This window comes from Staurois parvus, unplaced genomic scaffold (genome assembly GCF_062004578.1).
Source record: "Staurois parvus isolate SC_StPar_1 unplaced genomic scaffold, SC_StPar_1.0 ptg000389l, whole genome shotgun sequence".
NCBI classification, from domain to species: domain Eukaryota; kingdom Metazoa; phylum Chordata; class Amphibia; order Anura; family Ranidae; genus Staurois; species Staurois parvus.
In genome coordinates this window covers 2,998,084-3,018,080 of record NW_028318185.1, presented here as the reverse complement: position 1 = coordinate 3,018,080, position 19,997 = coordinate 2,998,084, and the positions used below count along the sequence as shown (strand labels likewise).

Here is a 19,997-nt window from a genome sequence, read left to right as displayed (position 1 = left end):
GTATGTCGCAGCCAAACTTCCGGTTTTGGGCAGCACACGGATGCCCCCACCCAACCCACAGTGTGATGGGATACAGTGTGTATTAGCCAGCTGATTTCAGCCTTTGATTTTGGCAGAAATCAGCAGACTGGCTGTGTCCAATCACACACAGAACTCTTTGTACAGGGAACAATGATCTGGCTGTTTATTCTCCCTGCTTTGCAAAGCAGGGAGAATAAACAGCCATACACTAAAGAAATAGCAGCACATATTGAACATATTACACATTGTAAGACCCACAGTTTGATTGCCCATAGATGTTAACTCCTTCCCAGCCAGTGTCATTAGTACAGTATTAGCACTCATCACTGTATTAGTGTCACTACTGATGTCAGTGTCAGTCAGTTAGTGTCCCTCCCAGCCGGAGTCAGCTAGCGCCAGATTGCCTACCACACTATCACAGTCACTCTATTAGTCACTTATCACCACCATTACCAGTATAGCATAATAGCTGCATAAATTATTATTATTATTATTATACAGGATTTATATAGTGCCAACAGTTTGCTCAGCGCTTTACAATATAACGAGAGACAATAAAGCAACAATACAGTTCAATAGTAGAGGGTTAGGAGGGCCCTGCTCCTTGGAGCTTACAATCTAAGAGGGAGGGGCTAGTGGTACAAAAGGTAATAACTGTGGGGCATGGACTAGTAGGAGGAATAGAAGATTCCATTATTAGCTGAGGGCAGGATAGACTTCCCTGAAGAGATAGGTTTTCAGAGATCGCCTAAAAGTGAGCAGAGTAGGTGATAGTCTGATAAATTTGGATAGAGAGTTCCAGAGGATGGGGGAAGCTCTGGAAAAGTCCTGGAGATGAGCATGGGAGGAGGAGACAAGGGAACTAGAGAGTAGGAGGTCTTGCGAGGAGTGGAGAGGACGGTTAGGGTGATATTTAGAGACAAGATCGGTGATGTAATTTGGGGCAGAGTTATAAATGGCTTTATAAGTTATTGTTAATATTTAGAATTTTATCCGTTGGGCAATGGGAAGCCAGTGGAGGGATTGGCAGAGAGGGGTGGCAGATATGGAACGGTTAATAAGGTGGATGAGTCTGGCAGCAGCATTCATGATAGACTGAAGAGAGGATAGCCTGCGATGAGGTAGGCCATAGAGGAGGGAGTTACAATAGTCAAGGCGAGAGATAACCACGGAGTGAATAAGTTGCTTAGTGGTTTCCGAGGTTAGGAACGGGCGTATCTTGGAGATGTTGTGGAGGTGAAGTCTACGAGATTTGGACAGTGATTGGATTTGGGGGTGAAAGGACAGATGGGAGCCCAGGATTACACCTAGTACCCTGGCATGAGGGGAGGGACTGATGATTGCATTATTGATCTTGATGGAGAAGTCAGGGGACGGGGCATGGGCTAGGGGGAATACTAAGAGCTCAGTTTTGGAAAGATTGAGTTTGAGGAAGTGGAGTGACATCCATGCCGATATGTCACTTAGTAGGTTAGTAATGCGAGAGGAGACTGAAGGAGTGAGGTGAGGGGTAGAAAGATAGATTTGTGTGTCATCAGCATAGAGATGGTACTTAAAGCCATGGGAGTTTATCAAGTGACCAAGGAAGGAGGTGTAAATGAAGAAGAGAAGGGGCGCAAGGACAGAACCTTGAGGGACCCTTACAGCAAGAGGGAGTGGAGAGGAGGAGACTGAGTTATAGGTAACGCTGAAGGAGCGAGGGAGGAGAACCAGGAGAGAGCAGAGTCTCTGAGGCCAAGAGAGTGGAGTTTTTTGAGGAGGAGGAGGGGATGGTCAACCGTATCAAAAGCCCCAGAGAGGTCAAGTAGTAAGAGTATGGAGTAGTGGCCATTGGTTTTAGCAGTTAGTAGATCATTAGTGAGGTTTAGTAGGGCAGTTTCAGTGGAGTGTAGTGAGCGAAAGCCGGACTGTAAAGGGTCAAGAAGGTTGTTGTCGGTGAGGTGGGAGCTCAGGCGATTGTAGACTAAGCATTCTAAGAGTTTTGAGGTAAACGAGAGCAGGGAGATGGGTCTTAAATTGCTCAGGTTGGTGGGGTCCAATGAGGACTTTTTAAGTATGGGAGTGATGTGTGCATGATTTAGAGGGGTGGGAAAGGCACCATTAGAGAGGGAGAGATTGAAGAAATAATGGTTAGCACTTTTGCCTGGCAGTACTAGGGTCGCTGACTCAAATCCCAACCACAGCACCACCTGCCTGAAGTATGCATGTTCTCCCTGTGCCTGCGTCAGTTTTCTCCCACACTCCAAAGACATGTTGGGAGGTTAATTGGCTCCTGTCTAAATTGTCCCTAGTATGTGTATGTATGAATGTAAGTTGGGGACTTTAGATTGTACGCTCCTTGAGGGTTAGGGACTAATGTAAATGTACAAAATATATGTAAAGCGCTGCGGAAATTGGCAGCACTATATAAGTACCTGTAATACAAAAATTTCACTATCTACACCATAGTTAGTAGACGGTATAACTTTCACCCAAACCAATTAATATACACTTATTGGGACTTTTTTTAACCAAAGTTAATACATTTAGCAGAATACATTTTGGACAAAATGTATGAAAATATATATTTTTTTTTTTATTTTTTTTTATTTGATATGTTTTATAACAGAAAGTAGAAAAAATAGCTTTTTCCCCCAAATTTTTGTCTTTTTTTTTCATTAATAATTAAATAAAAACCCCAGTGCTGATCAAATACCACCAATAAAAGCTCTCTTTGTGTGAAAAAAATGACATAAATTTCATTTGGGTACAGCATTGCATGACTGCACAATTGCCAGTTAAAGTAGCACAGCGCCGAATAGTAAAAAATGGCTTGGTCATGAAGGGGGTAAAACCTTCCAGAGCTCAAGCAGTTAGCAATAATAATTGTCTCGCTTCATAATGTGTCGTCTGTATTGCTGTTAACACGGGATCACCCGACTCATTTCAGAGAAACAACTCCTTCCTCAGGGGTGCAATAAGGACAATACCGCATTAGGGCCACTAGATCATATCATAGGAAATAAACATAGTACACTTATTATGGTGATTATTTGTGATGGTTGTGTGAATCCTTGAGGCATTTGCACAGCAAGTTTTTTATACATAGACCCCCGTAGTAGGAATGTGTCCATAATGCACATTAACCCCTTGACGCCGACGGCACACAAGTATGGAACTGGGCTTTTTTCTGTGGGGCCGCATATTTGCGTACCTATCTTTGTGGTGGGAGCGCGCTGCATGGTGTGCTCCCAGCACAATGACCGCGGTGTCACTGAGAGCCACGGGTCCAGTTCTAACGATCGGGACCCGGGACTCCCGATTCCGGGTCACATGATCGCTGTGATAGCCTCTAATTGACTATCACAGTGATCAGTCACTGTGTAGCCCGGCCCCCTTGTTTTTTCTCTCTCTATGAATGGAGAAGAGAGATACATTGTATCTCTCTAATTCCTGACATAGAGAGATAAAAAAATGTTTGTAAAAAAAAAAAAAAAGAAGATAAATAAATAAATATTAAAAAATAAAATAAAAAATAAAGAAAAATACCTAGATCAAGGATTGATCTAGTTCAGTGCCAGGGTTAGTGTTTGGGTCAAGGTTAGGGTCAAAGGTCAGGATTTAAAAAAAAATAGGTATCAGTGTCAGTTAGCGTTAATGTCAGTGTGTTTTTAGGTAAAAAAAAAAAAAGACAAAAACAAAATGCGCACTATTGTTTCTGGGCTGTACTGCGGGTACAAATAACATACACATATATTGTATCACTGTGATCGTCAAGAGCTGGTGAATTTATTTTGGGTTGTTCTATGGAGGTAGGTTATGGTCGTAACAAGAAACAGACAGCTAAATTAAAAAAAAATTTTTTTTTTTTTACTATTTTGGGCCAGTTTTCCTTTGATAATAAAAAAAAATTAGGAGCTATCCATTACCATTTACCACCAAATGAAAGCCCAAATTGTCCTGAAAAAAAACAAGGTATAATTCACCTGGATGTACAAAGTAGTTGTGATGATATGTACGGTTTTACTAACACATGTCAACGTTGCAGAATTGTGCTTAGGCGTTAAGATTTGTTTTACCCTTAGGCGTGAAGGGGTTAACACACAGATAATTATGTATTTATTTCATGTTTTTTCTTTTTATAATTAATCCCAAACAGATTCATCATTGTTCAAGGAGTTGGCACGACTGCCTTCCATTCTATTTGGCCATTACTCAAGGTAAGGATCCATTTCACCTGCAAGATAAAATATTGTTCCATTGGGCATTTTAGTAGCTAAACATACAGTATTTCCAGGTCTGTCTTATATATGGGTCTGTTATATATAATGTAAGGTATTTCATGAATTGCATGCATCTGTGATGTATGATCTCACCGTTATGTTGGTGAACTCTCACCAAAGCAGAAACTTTCAATTCGTTTTTATTGCATTGCATAGGCTAAATTTGCTTTTTTTTCCTTTATGTTGCCAAGTTCTTGGTTAAGAATAGTGAGTGAGTGTCAGGTACCTGGTAGAAGAGCCTGATATGACGAGGAAGGCTCTTCTTATACCTCTGATAGAGCAGACAGGTGGTGCAAGAGTACTGAGTGCCATGAGTGCCTATTGATCGTGCTAGCAGCAGGGCTGGACGGACTCTCTGGATCAAGCAGGGGAATACCATTAGTAGACCATAGCGGAGCAGGAGTGCTGGATGGACACCAATAGGCAGGAGCAGGGGCGGACTGACAACTCATGGGGCCCCCGGGCAATAGGTGATCATGGGGCCCCTGTGTCCTTGCCAAACTCAAACAAGCCTATGAAAAAGGTACCAGGGGCATCTCATGGGGCCCCCTACTGACCCTGGGCCCTCGGGCAGTGCCCAAGTTTCCAAATGGTCTGTCCGCCCCTGGAGGAGACAGAGCTATGCCAAAGACTAGCTGTAAGAGACTGCTGAAAATGTCTGTACTTGCTGCACGGTTCACAGATGCCCGGGGTCAGTAGGGGGCCCCATGAGATGCCCCTGGTACCTTTTTCATAGGCTTGTTTGAGTTTGGCAAGGACACAGGGGCCCCATGATCACCTATTGCCCGGGGGCCCCATGAGTTGAACAGGCCCTTAAGGCTGGTTCACACCTTAGGGACACAGTCTAGATGTGTTCTGGCTGCGTTTCTGTATGCACGTTTTTGACACTTTTTTTGGAATGTTCCGGTGCGTTTTTGATGCATTTTTTTTACCTGTTCCACTGTATTTTTGACACATTCCGGTGCGTTTTTGATACTTTCCAGTTAATTTCCCCCTCTTTTGTTCTTCAATGGAAATAGGGACATGAGCGTTCCAGTGCATTTTTGGGGCCTTCCAGTGCGTTCCGGTGTGTTTTTTATACGTCTTACCACATTTCAGTACAGTTCTTTGCAGGAAAAATGCAGCCTGTTCTACTTTTTTTTTTTTTGCAACTGGAATACACTGTAACTGCAAGCACTGATGTGAACTATGACATTGACAACCATTTAACCTACTTTCTGTGCGTTTTGGATGCAGAAACAAAGCAACTGAAATGCATGGAGTGTGAACTGGCCCTTTAAGTTCCTTTAACTGTTTCAGTGCCTGGTCTGAAGTTCATCCACAAAGGGGTGCATGCAGGGCATATCTGAACAGGGCTTGTACAAAAGTGGACGAAAAGAAGATGTAAGAGGGCCACCCTGCAAGGGTTAAATGTGCAGAGGAGTTAGCGGGAGATGCAGCTAAATTGCCATGGGTAACCAGCGCAGTGGTGGGAATGCGGTTAGCGGGAGGTCGGTACCTGGCATTGGTGATGGTTGACCTGGTAGTGAGGGGTTGGTGAGCTTGACCCCCTCCCTAGTGATTGGTGCCCCACTTAGGGACAGATATCGCAGAACGGGGCACCCAGGGACCTAGCTGGAGGGTACGGAAGGAGGAATACAAGTCAAGCTCGGTAGCAATAGAGTTCTGCACTAAGTGACTGGTGGGAACTGCTCTAGCACTGGGAGTGAGGTAACAGGCTACAGATGTGCTGGTGAGTAGAACATTTGCTCCACTGTGTCCCCTTCCTAACTGCTGCATTTGGAAAGGGAACTGTACAGTGAAGAGGAAAGAGGCTTTTAACTGTAGAGTTCCCCAAGAATAGTGCTGCACTGCCCCCTAGTGACCCAAAAAAAAAAAAACCTAATAAACACCCTCCTGAGCATCAAACCCAATGAGTAATTGAATAAATCTCTGAAACAAATAAAGTTAATAGTATATAAAAAAAAAAAAACTGGCTGAGCCACCAAATCCAAATGATATGTGAAACATATATCATATATATTTTTTTCTAGTTGCTAGGCAGATTTAAAACACAAAGCACACCAAAAATGCAGCAAAAACGCAATACATGCTTTTCTGCAGCGTTTCCATTGAAGTCTATAGAACCAAAAACGCACCAGGGGAAAACGCGGAGATGTGAACATGTCCCATAGGGAATCACGTTAAATGGACTGTACTGCGTTTCTGCAAAACGCTGCAGAAAAAACACTTAGGTGTGAGCCTGGGGTAAATCCAAACAACTTCAGCCAAAGCTTTCCTCAGTATTTGACAAAGTAGGGAAGGTTTGGAAGGTTTTCATTGCTGTTTCTGTTCCCTTTAAAGAAATTTCTCCTAGCTACTTATCTCAGTGACAAGGGAAGTGATGGGAAATTGCTCCAATGGAGACTGCTCATATCACTGCTCCAGTGAATATTTGACATACGTGTTCTTTTAAAGCTGATGTCCAACCTATGCATTTTTGCTTTGTTTTGTATTAAGAAAGGGTTAGAACCTCTGTTAGGTTACTAATACTATATGTGACATTGTGTCCTGGAGACACCTCTCCAACTCCATTTCCTGCCATTGGTGTCACTAAGACAGGAAGTACAGGGAGTAGTGGGCTTACAGGCAACAATAAGGATACTTTCCCACTGAGGAGCTTTTGAAGCATTTTTGCATTAAAAGAAGCGCCTAAAAGAAAAATGTGAATGTTACATAGTTAGTCTGGCTGAAAAAAGACAAAAGTCCATCCAGTTCTACCATAAAAAAAAGTTATAATCCTTTACCCACAGTTGATCCAGAGGAAGGCAAAAAAAACCCCAGAAAAGCATGATCCAATTTGCTCCTGCAGGGAAAAATATTCCTTCCTGATCTGAGAGATCATATCCCCCTTATGTATTATACATGGAGATCATATCCCCCCTTATGTATTATACATGGAGATCATATCCCCCCTTATGTATTATACATGGAGATCATATCCCCCCTTATGTATTATACATGGAGATCATATCCCCCCTTATGTATTATACATGGAGATCATATCCCCCCCTTATGTATTATACATGGAGATCATATCCCCCCTTATGTATTATACATGGAGATCATATCCCCCCTTATGTATTATACATGGAGATCATATCCCCCCCCCTTAGGTATTATACATGGACATCATATCCCCCCTTATGTATTATACATGGAGATCATTTCCCCCCTTATGTATTATACATGGAGATCATATCCCCCCCTTATGTATTATACATGGAGATCATATCCCCCCCTTATGTATTATACATGGAGATCATATCCCCCTTTATGTATTATACATGGAGATCATATCCCCCTTATGTATTTTATACATGGAGATCATATCCCCCCTTATGTATTATACATGGAGATCATATCCCCCCTTATGTATTTTATACATGGAGATCATATCCCCCCTTATGTATTATACATGGAGATCATATCCCCCTTATGTATTATACATGGAGATCATATCCCCCTTATGTATTATACATGGTGATCATATCCCCCTTATGTATTTTATACATGGAGATCATATCCCCCCTTATCTATTATACATGGAGATCATATCCCCCCCCTTATGTATTATACATGGTGATCATATCCCCCCTTATGTATTATACATGGAGATCATATCCCCCCTTATATATTATACATGGAGATCATATCCCCCCTTATGTATTATACATGGAGATCATATCCCCCCTTATGTATTATACATGGAGATCATATCCCCCCTTATGTATTATACATGGAGATCATATCCCCCCTTATGTATTATACATGGAGATCATATCCCCCCTTATGTATTATACATGGAGATCATATCCCCCCTTATGTATTATACATGGAGATCATATCCCCTCTTATGTATTATACATGGAGATCATATCCCCCCTTATGTATTATACATGGAGATCATATCCCCCCTTATGTATTATACATGGAGATCATATCCCCCCCTTATGTATTATACATGGAGATCATATCCCCCCTTATGTATTATACATGGAGATCATATCCCCCTTATGTATTATGCATGGCGATCATATCCCCCCTTATGTATTATACATGGAGATCATATCCCCCCCTTATGTATTATGCATGGAGATCATATCCCCCTTATGTATTATACATGGAGATCATATCCCCCCTTATGTATTATACATGGAGATCATACCCCCCCTTATGTATTATACATGGAGATCATATCCCCCCTTATGTATTATACATGGAGATCATACCCCCCCTTATGTATTATACATGGAGATCACCCCCCCCTTATGTATTATACATGGAGATCATATCCCCCCCTTATGTATTATACATGGAGATCATATCCCCCCCCCCCTTATGTATTATACATGGAGATCATATCCCCCCTTATGTATTATACATGGAGATCATATCCCCCCCTTATGTATTATACATAGAGATCATATCCCCCCTTATGTATTATACATGGGGATCATATCCCCCCCCTTATGTATTATACATGGGGATCATATCCCCCCCCTTATGTATTATACATGGGGATCATATCCCCCCTTATGTATTATACATGGAGATCATATCCCCCCTTATGTATTATACATGGAGATCATATCCCCCCTTATGTATTATACATGGAGATCATATCCCCCTTATGTATTATACATGGAGATCATATCCCCCCTTATGTATTATACATGGAGATCATATCCCCCCCTTATGTATTATACATGGAGATCATATCCCCCTTATGTATTATACATGGAGATCATATCCCCCCTTATGTATTATACATGGAGATCATATCCCCCCCTATGTATTATACATGGAGATCATATCCCCCCTTATGTATTATACATGGTGATCATATCCCCCCTTAATCTCCTCTTCTCAAGAGAGAATACATTCAGTTCCTCTAATCTTTCCTCATAGCTGAGCTCCTCCATGCCTCTTATCAGTTTGGTTGCCCTTCTCTGTACTTTCTCCAGTTCTCCAATGTTGTTTTTGTGAATTGGAGCCCAAAACTGCACTGCATATTCCAGATGAGGTCTTACTAATGATTTGTACCGGGGGGAATGATATCTCTCTCTGGAGTCTATACCTCTTTTAATGCAAGAGAGGATTTTGCTCGCTTTAGAAAGCGCAGCTTGGCATTGCATGCCATTATTAAGCTTGTGATCTACCAGAACCCCCAGATCCTTCTCCACCATTGATTCCCCCAATATGATTTGTATCTTTCTCTTTCTAGAGACACATGTGATTTGCTAAGATTGGATACACCTAATAAATCATTCCTGCCTACGCTTGATGCATCCCCATGTCGGCACAGTCCTCGCTTACTTTCTAATGGATACTACATGTTTGAGGATGACAGCTACAACACGGATGATGAAGGGAATCTGTCTTTCAGCCCAACAAAATGTACCATTTCCTATAAAGAAAATGTTGTAAGGTATTTTTATTGTACACTAATTTTGAGCAGTTGCTGACATTTAAAGTTTTACTAAACCCACAACAGTACAATCAGTCTGTATACGCAGTAAAGCATGCTTGTTCTACTCACTGTGGGACCTAAGGGGTTAATGCTCTGCATTGTGTTAAAAGGCGGTCTGATCCTTTCTTCTCTGCCCCTCCTCTTGTTGAAATGACCACCTGATAAAGACTGAACCTGTGGTCACATGCACATGCTCAGTTTTGTGTGTATTGCTAGAGCGGTTTTTTTTTTCTTGGGAGAGTGCATGTGATCAGCACAGGGCAAATCAAAACTGTCCAGACAGAGGGTTAGGACTTTCACATCCTCCTAGAGCAGAAAGAAAACTCCTACTACAAGATTTAACCAGTGCTCTGCTGAAGTCACAAGACTGCTCTAACTGCTGATGAGAAAAGTTATTTAGCAGTTTATATTTACTAAAATAATTGCATTTCCATGTTCTGTGTACTGTGGGAGCCCAGATATAGTGAATGTGGGGTCCTGGGAGACCAGATATAGTGAATTCCGGGTCCGGGGACACCAGATATAGTGAATGCAGGGTCGGCGGAGACCAGATATAGTGAATGCAGGGTCCGGGGAGACCAGATATAGTGAATGCAGGGTCCGGGGAGACCGGATATAGTGAATGCAGGGTCGGCGGAGACCAGATATAGTGAATGCAGGGTTTGGGGAGACCAGATATAGTGAATGCAGGGTCCGGGGAGCCCAGATATAGTGAATGCAGGGTCCGGGGAGCCCAGATATAGTGAATGCAGGGTCCGGGGAGCCCAGATATAGTGAATGCAGGGTCCTGGGAGACCAGATATAGTGATTGCAGGGTCGGGGGAGATCAGATATAGTGATTGCAGGGTCAGGGGAGATCAGATATAGTGAATGCAGGGTCCGGGGAGCCCGGATATAGTGAATGCAGGGTCCGGGGAGAACGGATATAGTGAATGCAGGGTCCGGGGAGACCAGATATAGTGAATGCAGGGTCCGGGGAGACCGGATATAGTGAATGCAGGGTCGGGGGAGATCAGATATAGTGATTGCAGGGTCGGGGGAGATCAGATATAGTGAATGCAGGGTCCGGGGAGCCCAGATATAGTGAATGCAGGGTCCGGGGAGACCAGATATAGTGAATGCAGGGTCGGGGGAAATCAGATATAGTGAATGCAGGATCCGGGGAGACCGGATATAGTGAATGCAGGGTCGGGGGAGATCAGATATAGTGAATGCAGGGTCCGGTGAGACCAGATATAGTGAATGCAGGGTCCGGGGAGACCAGATATAGTGAATGCAGGGTCCGGGGAGACCAGATATAGTGAATGCAGGGTCGGGGGAAATCAGATATAGTGAATGCAGGGTCTGGGGAGACCAGATATAGTGAATGCAGGGTCCGGGGAGACAAGATATAGTGAATGCAGGGTCCGGGGAGACCAGATATAGTGAATGCAGGGTCCTGGGTTTAGTAACACTTTAAGAAACAGATGTTTATGTAGCACTACCCTTGCAAGGGCCATTGAATTTGTTTTGGGTCACACTAATCTCTGCACGGCCAGGCAACACTCATTTCCCACACGCTGCACACTGGAGTCAGTCCTTGAGCTTGGTTTTGTGATTTAATTGAGGGGTTAAAATTTGATAGGGTCTAGGGCGGGGGTCAGCAACCTGTAGATCGCGGCAAGGTGACTGGTAGATCGAGGCCTGGGCTAGCTGACCCACCATTCCAGGGGATCAAACAGAGTGCAATGCAGAGGGACTACTTGTAAAGCTGGCCCTGTAGTATGGAGCAAGAGCCGCATAATCCGATGCCTCCTCTGTAGTGCTGGCTCCTGTCCCATGTGGAGTGATACCAATTGCACTCCACCTGCAGGTGTGACTAGGTAACACTGTGCCTGGTGATCTTTGATTTCTCCCATGTTTTTGGGTAGATCTCCTCCTCTTTAAGGTTGCCTACCCCTGGTCTAGGGGTATATGGGATGCCCGAGGAACTGAAGAACTTGAGGACAACTCCTTAGCAACTATGTACAAAGATTCAGCTTAGCAACAGTGTCTTCTTGAATAGCACTAAAGGCTCCTAGGTGTACTTCCTCAGACCCCGGATGATTCCTTCTCTTCACCCAGCTGCCTGAGGGTATCCCTGAGCAAGGGGGCCCAAGAGCTGCCGATTGAATAGTCCCAGATGAGAAGCTAGTTGGGTGTTACACCTGATCGCTCTCCCCCCTTATCTGGCCCAGGGGGTGTAAGAGTACTCACACTGTCTTCTCCTGTTAGCTTAGTGGGTTGGTGGCTTCCTTCAGGCCTTACGCTGGGCTGCCCCTTCCCTGCTGCTCAGGCTGTCCTTCCCAGGAGATGTTGAGGCAATGGAGATCCTCCTTTCCAGTGACCTGCCTGTAGGTAGGCTCCCCTCTCTGGGCCCCCTCCCAAGCTTCTTACTGCAGCCTTCCTCAATCCATCTTCCACCCTACCCTGCACACCTCCCCCCAGGCTCTGCCACATTTGAGGGTTTCCTTGGTCACCAGCCTCCTGCCAGGGGGTTGGCCAAGGTCCCTCAAACATGCATATCTGGGCCTCTTTCCTCCTCTTCCCTGCTCCAGAAAGTTCTCAATTTTCTGGAAAGGTGGGAGGGCTCCAGAAGCCCTGATCTGTTAGAGCCTCCTAGCTAGTCCTGAGGTGACCTCACTACTTCACTCCCAGGCAGATTCATCCCCAGGCTGCTACTTATGCTGGCCATACATTATACAATTATCTTCCAATTTTCTGCCCACTTTTCTTTAGATTTACCTTCAACTGTGTAGTGCAAGGGCCTGCCTAATTGGATACAATTGAAAGTGTTGTTTAGGTTTGTCCTCCTATTATATGGTTTTTGGTAAATCTAAACCAAAAATCTGCAGATAATTTTATAATGTATGACCAGCCTTAGCCTCTATCTAACAAAAAAACTACCTAACTAACCCGGAGGGTGTTATAGTCCCAGTCCATAGTGTCCAGTGCTGTTTTTCCCCTTGTCAATTCTTTTCAGGACCATCTTGAATTTGGGTGTCAGCTGTGACTCCCTGATGATTCACAGTCAGCTCCCCACTGTGCATGCGCAAGATCAAGTGGTGCAGGGAAACGTGTGTAATCTTATCCCAAGAGGCTGCCGATGAGCCAAGGCAATTTTTTACTCGTCTAAGTGACGGTTAAGGAAGCAGGAGCAGGTACCGAGTAAGGTACTTTCTCCCTGAATAAAAAAATTGACAGAGAAATGCCATGTAAAACTAGAGGTGATAGAGGAGAGGCATAGTCATGTAGCCTACAGACTGCAGGGAACTGTCTAGAGCAAAGGTTGTAAAGTTATGAGGTATAAGCAGGGGTGGACTGACCATTCAAGCACTCGGGCACTGCCCGAGGGCCCGGGGTCAGTAGGAGGCCTCATGAAAGGCCCCTGGTACCTTTTTATAGGCTTTTTTTGGGTGTGCTTTGAGTGTAGGAAAGGAAACAGGGGCCCCAATGATCCCCTATTGCCTCGGGGACCCCATGAGTTGTCAGTCCGCCCCTGGGTATAGGAAGCCTTAAGGTCTCCTTAAGGCAGTGTTTCTCAACTCCAGTCCTCATGGACCCCCAACAGGTCATGTTTTCAGGATTTCCCTCAGATGAAACAGCTGTGGTAATTACTAAGGCAGTGAAACTGATCAAATAACCTGTGCAAAATAATGGAAATCCTGAAAACATGACCTGTTGGGGGTCCATGAGGACTGGAGTTGAGAAACACTGCCTTAAGGTAAAAATTGGTGACTGAGCCATGGTTCTCCCTCTAGTTGGCCACCCACCCGAACTGTAAAAATACCAGGCAGAGGGGGCTGTTCACATATCGCAACCATGATGATTTGTTAGCAATTTCAGACATTACAGTAACATTTTCAATCAATGTCTACAAAGGATCGCACAGCAAGTATGAAATGGTTACATATGACCCTCAGGCTGCAGGTTGAGCACCAATGGTCTAAAGTCCAAACTGAAATATTCTGTTTGTTTGTTTTTAGAATATTTCGAAGGAGACGTAGACCACATGCACAGAGAGCCCTCGATCTTTCAAATCATGAAAACCAAGAAGGCTGGAGGCCGCAGCTTGAAGAAGACCTTTGTGACTGTGAGCCTCTCGATTTCATCCAAACGTTCAATAACTTTGCAGGTGGGACTTCCCTACATTTACGGTTTTTAAGCCCTTCTTGGTTATGCCGGCCACAGACGGGTTCAAAAATCGGCCGATTTTTCGGCTGAAAAAAAAACTGCCGATTTTCACACTGTTAGTGAGTTAATTGTTCGGCTGTTTTTTGGGTTTTTTGCAATTTTAGATTATCGGTCACGTTGGAAAATTTTCAGCAGATTTGGAAGATCGGATGATTTTCCTGGCAATGATGGCAAAATCGGCTGATCGTTTTAACGATAAAAAATCGGCGCCTGAGCCGTGACCTACAAGGGACAGAAGATATGGAGTGAACTTTATGATTTAGTCGGCCGATTTTTTTTTTTTCTACTCGTTGGTGGTAATGTCGGCCGAACGAAGACCGATTTTTCGTTTATCGTTCGAAAAATCGGCCGTTTTTCGAACCGTCTATGGCCTGCATTATGGTAGCCATAGACGGTTCGAAAATCATCCAATTTTGCGGCCGAAAAAAAATCGTCCGATTTTTGCACTTAGTGGGTTAATTGGTCGACCGGTTTTCGGGTTTTTTAAAATTTTAGATTATCTGTCATGTTGGAAAATTTGCGGCTGATTTGGACGATCGGCCGATTTTCCCGGCAATGATGGCAAAATCGGCTGATCGTTTTAACGATAAAAAATCGGCGCATGAGCCGTGACCTGCAAGGGACAGAAGTTATGTGGTGAACTTTATCATTTAGTCAGCCGATTTTTTTTTTTTATTCGTTGGTGGTAATGTCGGCCGAACGAACAACCAATTTTTCGTTTATCGTTCAAGAAATCGGCCGATGTTCGAGCAGTCTACGGCCTGCATTAGTGTGGTTCGTTATGCAGGCCATAGACGGGTCGAACATCGGATGATTTTTCGAACGATAAACGAAAAATTGGTCGTTCGGCCGTTGTTACCACCAACAGTTTAAAAAATCGGCCGACTAAATCATAAAGTTCACCCCATAATTTCTGTCCCTTGCAGGTCACTGCTCATGCGCCAATTTTTTATCGTTAAAACGATCGGCAGATTTGGCCATCATTACCGGGAAAATCGGCCGTTCGTCCAAATTGGCCGCAAATTTTCCAACATGACCGATAATCTCAAAGTGCAAAAAACCCCAAAAAGGGCCGACCAAATAACCCACTAACAGTGCGAAAATCGGCCGATTTTCTAACCATCTATGGCCAGCATTAGTTTTCTGTATTGGTCAGTCTGTCTGCTGGCCAAGCTGTCCCAGCTAGTTTTTATAGAGGTGCGCTATTAATGTTAACCATATATTTAACAATCTGATTAGATAACCTCATCTAGATCTACCAATAGATAAGTAATGCCTGATTGTAATTTGAATAAATTTAGGTAGACCTTTACATGACTGAATTTGTGGTCTGCTTAGACAGTTCCTAAGAGCCATGGTCAGTGGGTTGGACTTGAAGGGATTAAAGGCCCAACTCTAGTTAAGACATATTTTTGCAATTTTGGGAAGGGTAAATGCTTCTCTCCAATTTCTTTTTTCTGATACCTTTGGGAAGATTCCCCTCCACTTCATGTCCTTGTAAAAGCAGAACACGAAATGAAGGAAGTGGCTGCCACTAGAACAGGAAGGCAGAGATAGGGGTGGAATTACTGAAGGCAAATAGACTGTGCACTTTGTAAGGGCATTTGCTGCAAAGCTTAGTAAATGAAGTAAAACCTTCACTTTGCAAAGAATACCAAATCACATGCCAGGAAAATAAAAAAAAACACATTTTTGCTTGAACATGATTGGATGATAACTGTCAGCAAAGCTTTACCACATTTATTTGCAGTCTATTTGCCTTTGGTAAATCTACTCCATTGATGCACGTGAGGAGTGAAGGCTGGACCGTGTAGTCCAATCCAATAAAAGAGATACTGTAGCTCAAATTTCTGAAAACGTTATGCCAGCCATAAACGGTTCGAAAATCGGCCGATTTTTCGTCTGAAAGATTTTCGCACTGTTAGTGGGTTAATTCATCGGCTGGTTTTCACGTTTTTTCCATTTTTGGATTATTGGTCATGTTGGAAAATATGTGGAAAACGACCAATTTTCGCGTTAATGATGGTCAAATCGTACGATCGTTTTTACGAGAAAAAAAAATATGCGCATGAGCCATGACCTGTAATTTCCCGTTATATGTCTTGATTTTTATGACTTGGTTGGCCGATTTTCGTAATCATTGGTGGTTACGTTGGTTTCGTTTATCGGACGAAAAAAACGCCAGGTTTTCGAGCTGTCTATGGCCTGCTTAAATGCTGGTTTTGATGGTTCTGTATGGGGTTGTGTAGCTGCAGACCAGTCAGGGTGCCCATGCTAACCCGAGTACACAGCCAAAAGCTCCTACAATGGGCATATGAGCATCAGAACTGGACCACAGAGTAATGGAAGAAGATGGCCTGGTCACGTATTCTTTCATATCATGTGGATGGCCAGGTGCATGTGCATCACTTACCAGGAGAAGAGATTTGCACTATTGGACGCCCAATACATGGAGGCCCCACCTTACAACTTACAGGACTTAAAGGATCTGATATTGACGGCTTGGTGCCAGATACCACAACATACCTTCAGAGGTCAGGTGGTGTCCATGCCTTGATTGGTTAGGGCAGTTTTGGCAGTAAACAGGGGACCAACTCAATATTAGGTATTCATAATATTATAGCTGACTGATGTATATTCAGTACCAGGGGCGGACTGACCATATGGGCACTCGGGCATTGCCCGAGGTCTGTAGGGGGCCCCATGAGATGCCCTTGGTACCTTTCACAGGCTTTTTTGGGTGTGGTTTGAATGTGGGCTAGGACACAGGGGCCCCATAATCCCCTATTGCCCGGGGGCCCCATGAGTTGTCAGTCCGTCCCTGTTCAGTACATTTTTTTTTTTTAACCTCCCTGGCGGTATTCCCGAGTGTAGCTCGGGGTAAAGTTTCAGTACCAGAAGCGGTAACTCCGAGCTACACTCAGGCTTACCATGCGGCGCTGCTCCACGATCCCTCGATCACTTACCTTGTCCTGCGCTCCCGCGATGTCCACCCTGCAGTGTCCCTGGCAATGTCCTCCGGCGGATGCCGGCATCTGTCATCTGGGTTCCGTCCCCTGCGAGCGTCGGGACGTACGGGGGACGGAACGGCAGGAAATTTGAAAATGACAAAAAGTGACATTCACTAAAATCACTAAAATCCCATAGTAAAACATTCCTGTATCAAACCATTTCACATACATTTTGTCCCGAGTGCTTTGTCCTGTGCCCTGCCTGCAATTTTACTGTTCTTTCTGCCTGGAAACTGAGAAACGACCATGGCGTCCAAAAAGTGTCCCTTTAGGTTAAAAGCGGTTTTAGACCGGCTAGAGAACAGCGATAGTAAATCAGAACCACTTGCAGAATTGAATGATAATGATTCGTGGGGGAAATTCCTCATCAGACACTGAAAACGATTTTGCGACTTTGCTCAGTGATGTGCGAACTTGGCGCTCTATTTCAAATTTCAGTGTTTTTGATTTGATTATATTATTGAATTCAATGTATTATTATTATATTATTATTTTTGTATGATTATTTATTAAATTATAATTTATGATTTCTTGTTTCAAATTGTAACATACCCGGGATGTTTACTAGACTCTTGTTCAGACAGATTTCAGTGAGTTATTCCTAAAAATTACAGGCCTATAATAAAAAAAATACATATTTCCATGCAAAAAAATGTACCGCTTTGAGCACAGAAAAATGGAAATAATCAGACCGCTAGGGAGGTTAAATGCATCTAATGGAACTACTTAAATTTAGCCTCCCGAAACCCCCGTAAGGCCGACAGGGACAAGCACAAGGAGTCAATCAGGTTCGGCTGCTTTCCATGTGCTGGCAGTGAGCATACTGACAGAAGGAGAGAGAGAGAGATGACAAACCATTGGGCTGCAGTTACTATTTTGCTGTCTAGTCAGCAGAATGGACGTGTGCTTCTGACCAAGATGTGCTGTCAGATAGTTTCCATGCAATTTTATTGCTAATTCCACCTGGTTAGTATTTTACCCATTCTAATGATATTTTCTATATGTTACAGAAAGGATTACCAATTGCACTTCAAGAAGCACTATTGGATCATGTCTTGCTGCAAGTGTTTCCCAAGTATTACAGTCAGAGCAATCGAATCTTCAGGAACTTCAAACTTCTGAACCATTCCAGGACAATGGTGGGAGACTTACAATTCTTGTCCCATATTTTATAGATTTAGAAGCATATCACCAGTGCTGACCAATGTACATTTGGTGCAGGAAAGGTGTGAATGGGCAGGACAATGCACTAAACAATGCAAAAAAAAACAAAACACTCAATCCAGTTGATCAGCACAAAAAACCCTAATTAGGCCCCTTTCACACGGGCGTTCCGTTTTTTTTCATCAGTTTTTCATCAGTTTACATCTGTTTTTCATCCATTTACATCCGGTTTCATCCGTTTACATCCATTTTTGTCCGTTTACATCCGTTTTTCTTCTGTTTACATCAGTTTTTCATCCTTTCCGTTTTTTTTAATGTAAGAAAATAGAGTTTTCTTCCGTTCAAAAAACAGATCTTACAGAAGCGGTTTGTGTTACGGCACTCTGTTATTTTAATTAACAATTGCGCGGTCATGCAACGCTGCACCCAAATTAAATTTACGTCCTTTTTTTCCCCACAAATTGAGCTTTCTTTTGGTGGTATTTATCACCCGATCAGTGTGCCCAAACTGACAGGGAGGAGAGCTCCATTGTAAACAATGCAGCACTCCTCCCTGTCAGTGTTTGCCGGCAATCACCGAGCTCTGGCGGATAATCACCATCCGGGACCCGGTTATTGACACCCGCGGCCGCGATCAGCGACACGGGTAGGGTGGTCGTGCGTACCCCCTACCCGGATATGCAAAATCATGTATATATACGTGATTTTGTGCAGCAGTGCCGCCCTGCCGCAGTATATCTACTGTGGCTGGTCAGCAAGCAGTTAACGGATGTGGACATTAATGGATATAAACAGATGATCATCTAGTCCATAGAAATACACGGGTGTCCATTTTTCATCCGTAAACGGACAGATGAAACATGGACACCCATGTGAAAGGGGCCTTACACTGTTAAAACATTTCACCGGTAGTGGACATTAGGTGTGCTATAGTTCATTGAAGTACTCAGGGCATGTGTAGTATGCCTTGCCTTCTGCCCTTGCTGGGCTCCCCTTCTGGCAATTCCAGCTGTCAAAAATGACAGCCGGGAGTTGCTGTGTAATTATAGCAGCTTCAGTAACTGCTGTAGTCAGAAACCAACTGTCTGACAGAGAGAGCGAGAGAGAGAAACAAAGTAACATTGTCCTGTTGCTCTGTTTCTTTCATCTTCAGATTAACCACTTCCTGTCCGGACACTTTTACCCCATTCCTGTCCAGCTTTCAGCGCTATCACACTTTGAATGACAATTGCACGGTCATGCAACACTGTACCCATACTAATTTTTTTACCATTTTTTTGAGACAGATAAAGCTTTATTTTGGTGGTATTTATTCACCGCTGGGATTTTTATTTTTTTTTTGCTATGTAAATGAAACAGTCCAAAAATTTTGAAAAAAAAGTGTTTTTCTTATAAAATTTTGCAAATAAATAATATTTAATCATAAATCTTGGCCAACATTTATTCTGTTATCTTTTTAGTAAAAAAGAAATACGCCAAATTAGTTTATAACCAAAAATTATAATTTTTAAACATTTTTTTTACATTTTTATTTTATTTTTTTATATTATTTGTTTTTTTTTTTTTTTTTTTTTACATACTGTCACCCTAGCAGTACAGTGTCACCATGGTGACACTGTACTACTTGTGGGGGGTGATGAAGATTTTTTTTTTTTTTTACACTGATTGCTTTTATACCCATATAGGATGTAAAAGCAATCATTTCTCTTTCTGTGTCTGCATTCTTGCAGCCATTGAGAAATACTGTGTGAGCTGTGATTGGTCACAGCTTGTCACATGGTACAAGGCTGTTGTGAATAGCCCTGTACCATGTGA

General features: G+C 43.2%; 1 protein-coding gene across 2 annotated transcripts in view; it reads left to right on the top strand.

The window, feature by feature from the left end:
* TMEM71 (transmembrane protein 71) overlaps positions 1 to 19,997 on the top strand; it is a 68,056-nt gene that overhangs the window by 20,512 nt on the left and 27,547 nt on the right. For both annotated transcript variants that reach the window (XM_089685940.1, XM_089685941.1), the window contains exons 3-6: positions 4,160 to 4,220; positions 9,550 to 9,753; positions 13,800 to 13,948; positions 18,029 to 18,157. In XM_089685940.1, the coding sequence (XP_089542066.1) occupies positions 4,160 to 4,220; positions 9,550 to 9,753; positions 13,800 to 13,948; positions 18,029 to 18,157 (543 nt within the window). The remainder of the gene's footprint in view (positions 1 to 4,159; positions 4,221 to 9,549; positions 9,754 to 13,799; positions 13,949 to 18,028; positions 18,158 to 19,997) is intronic.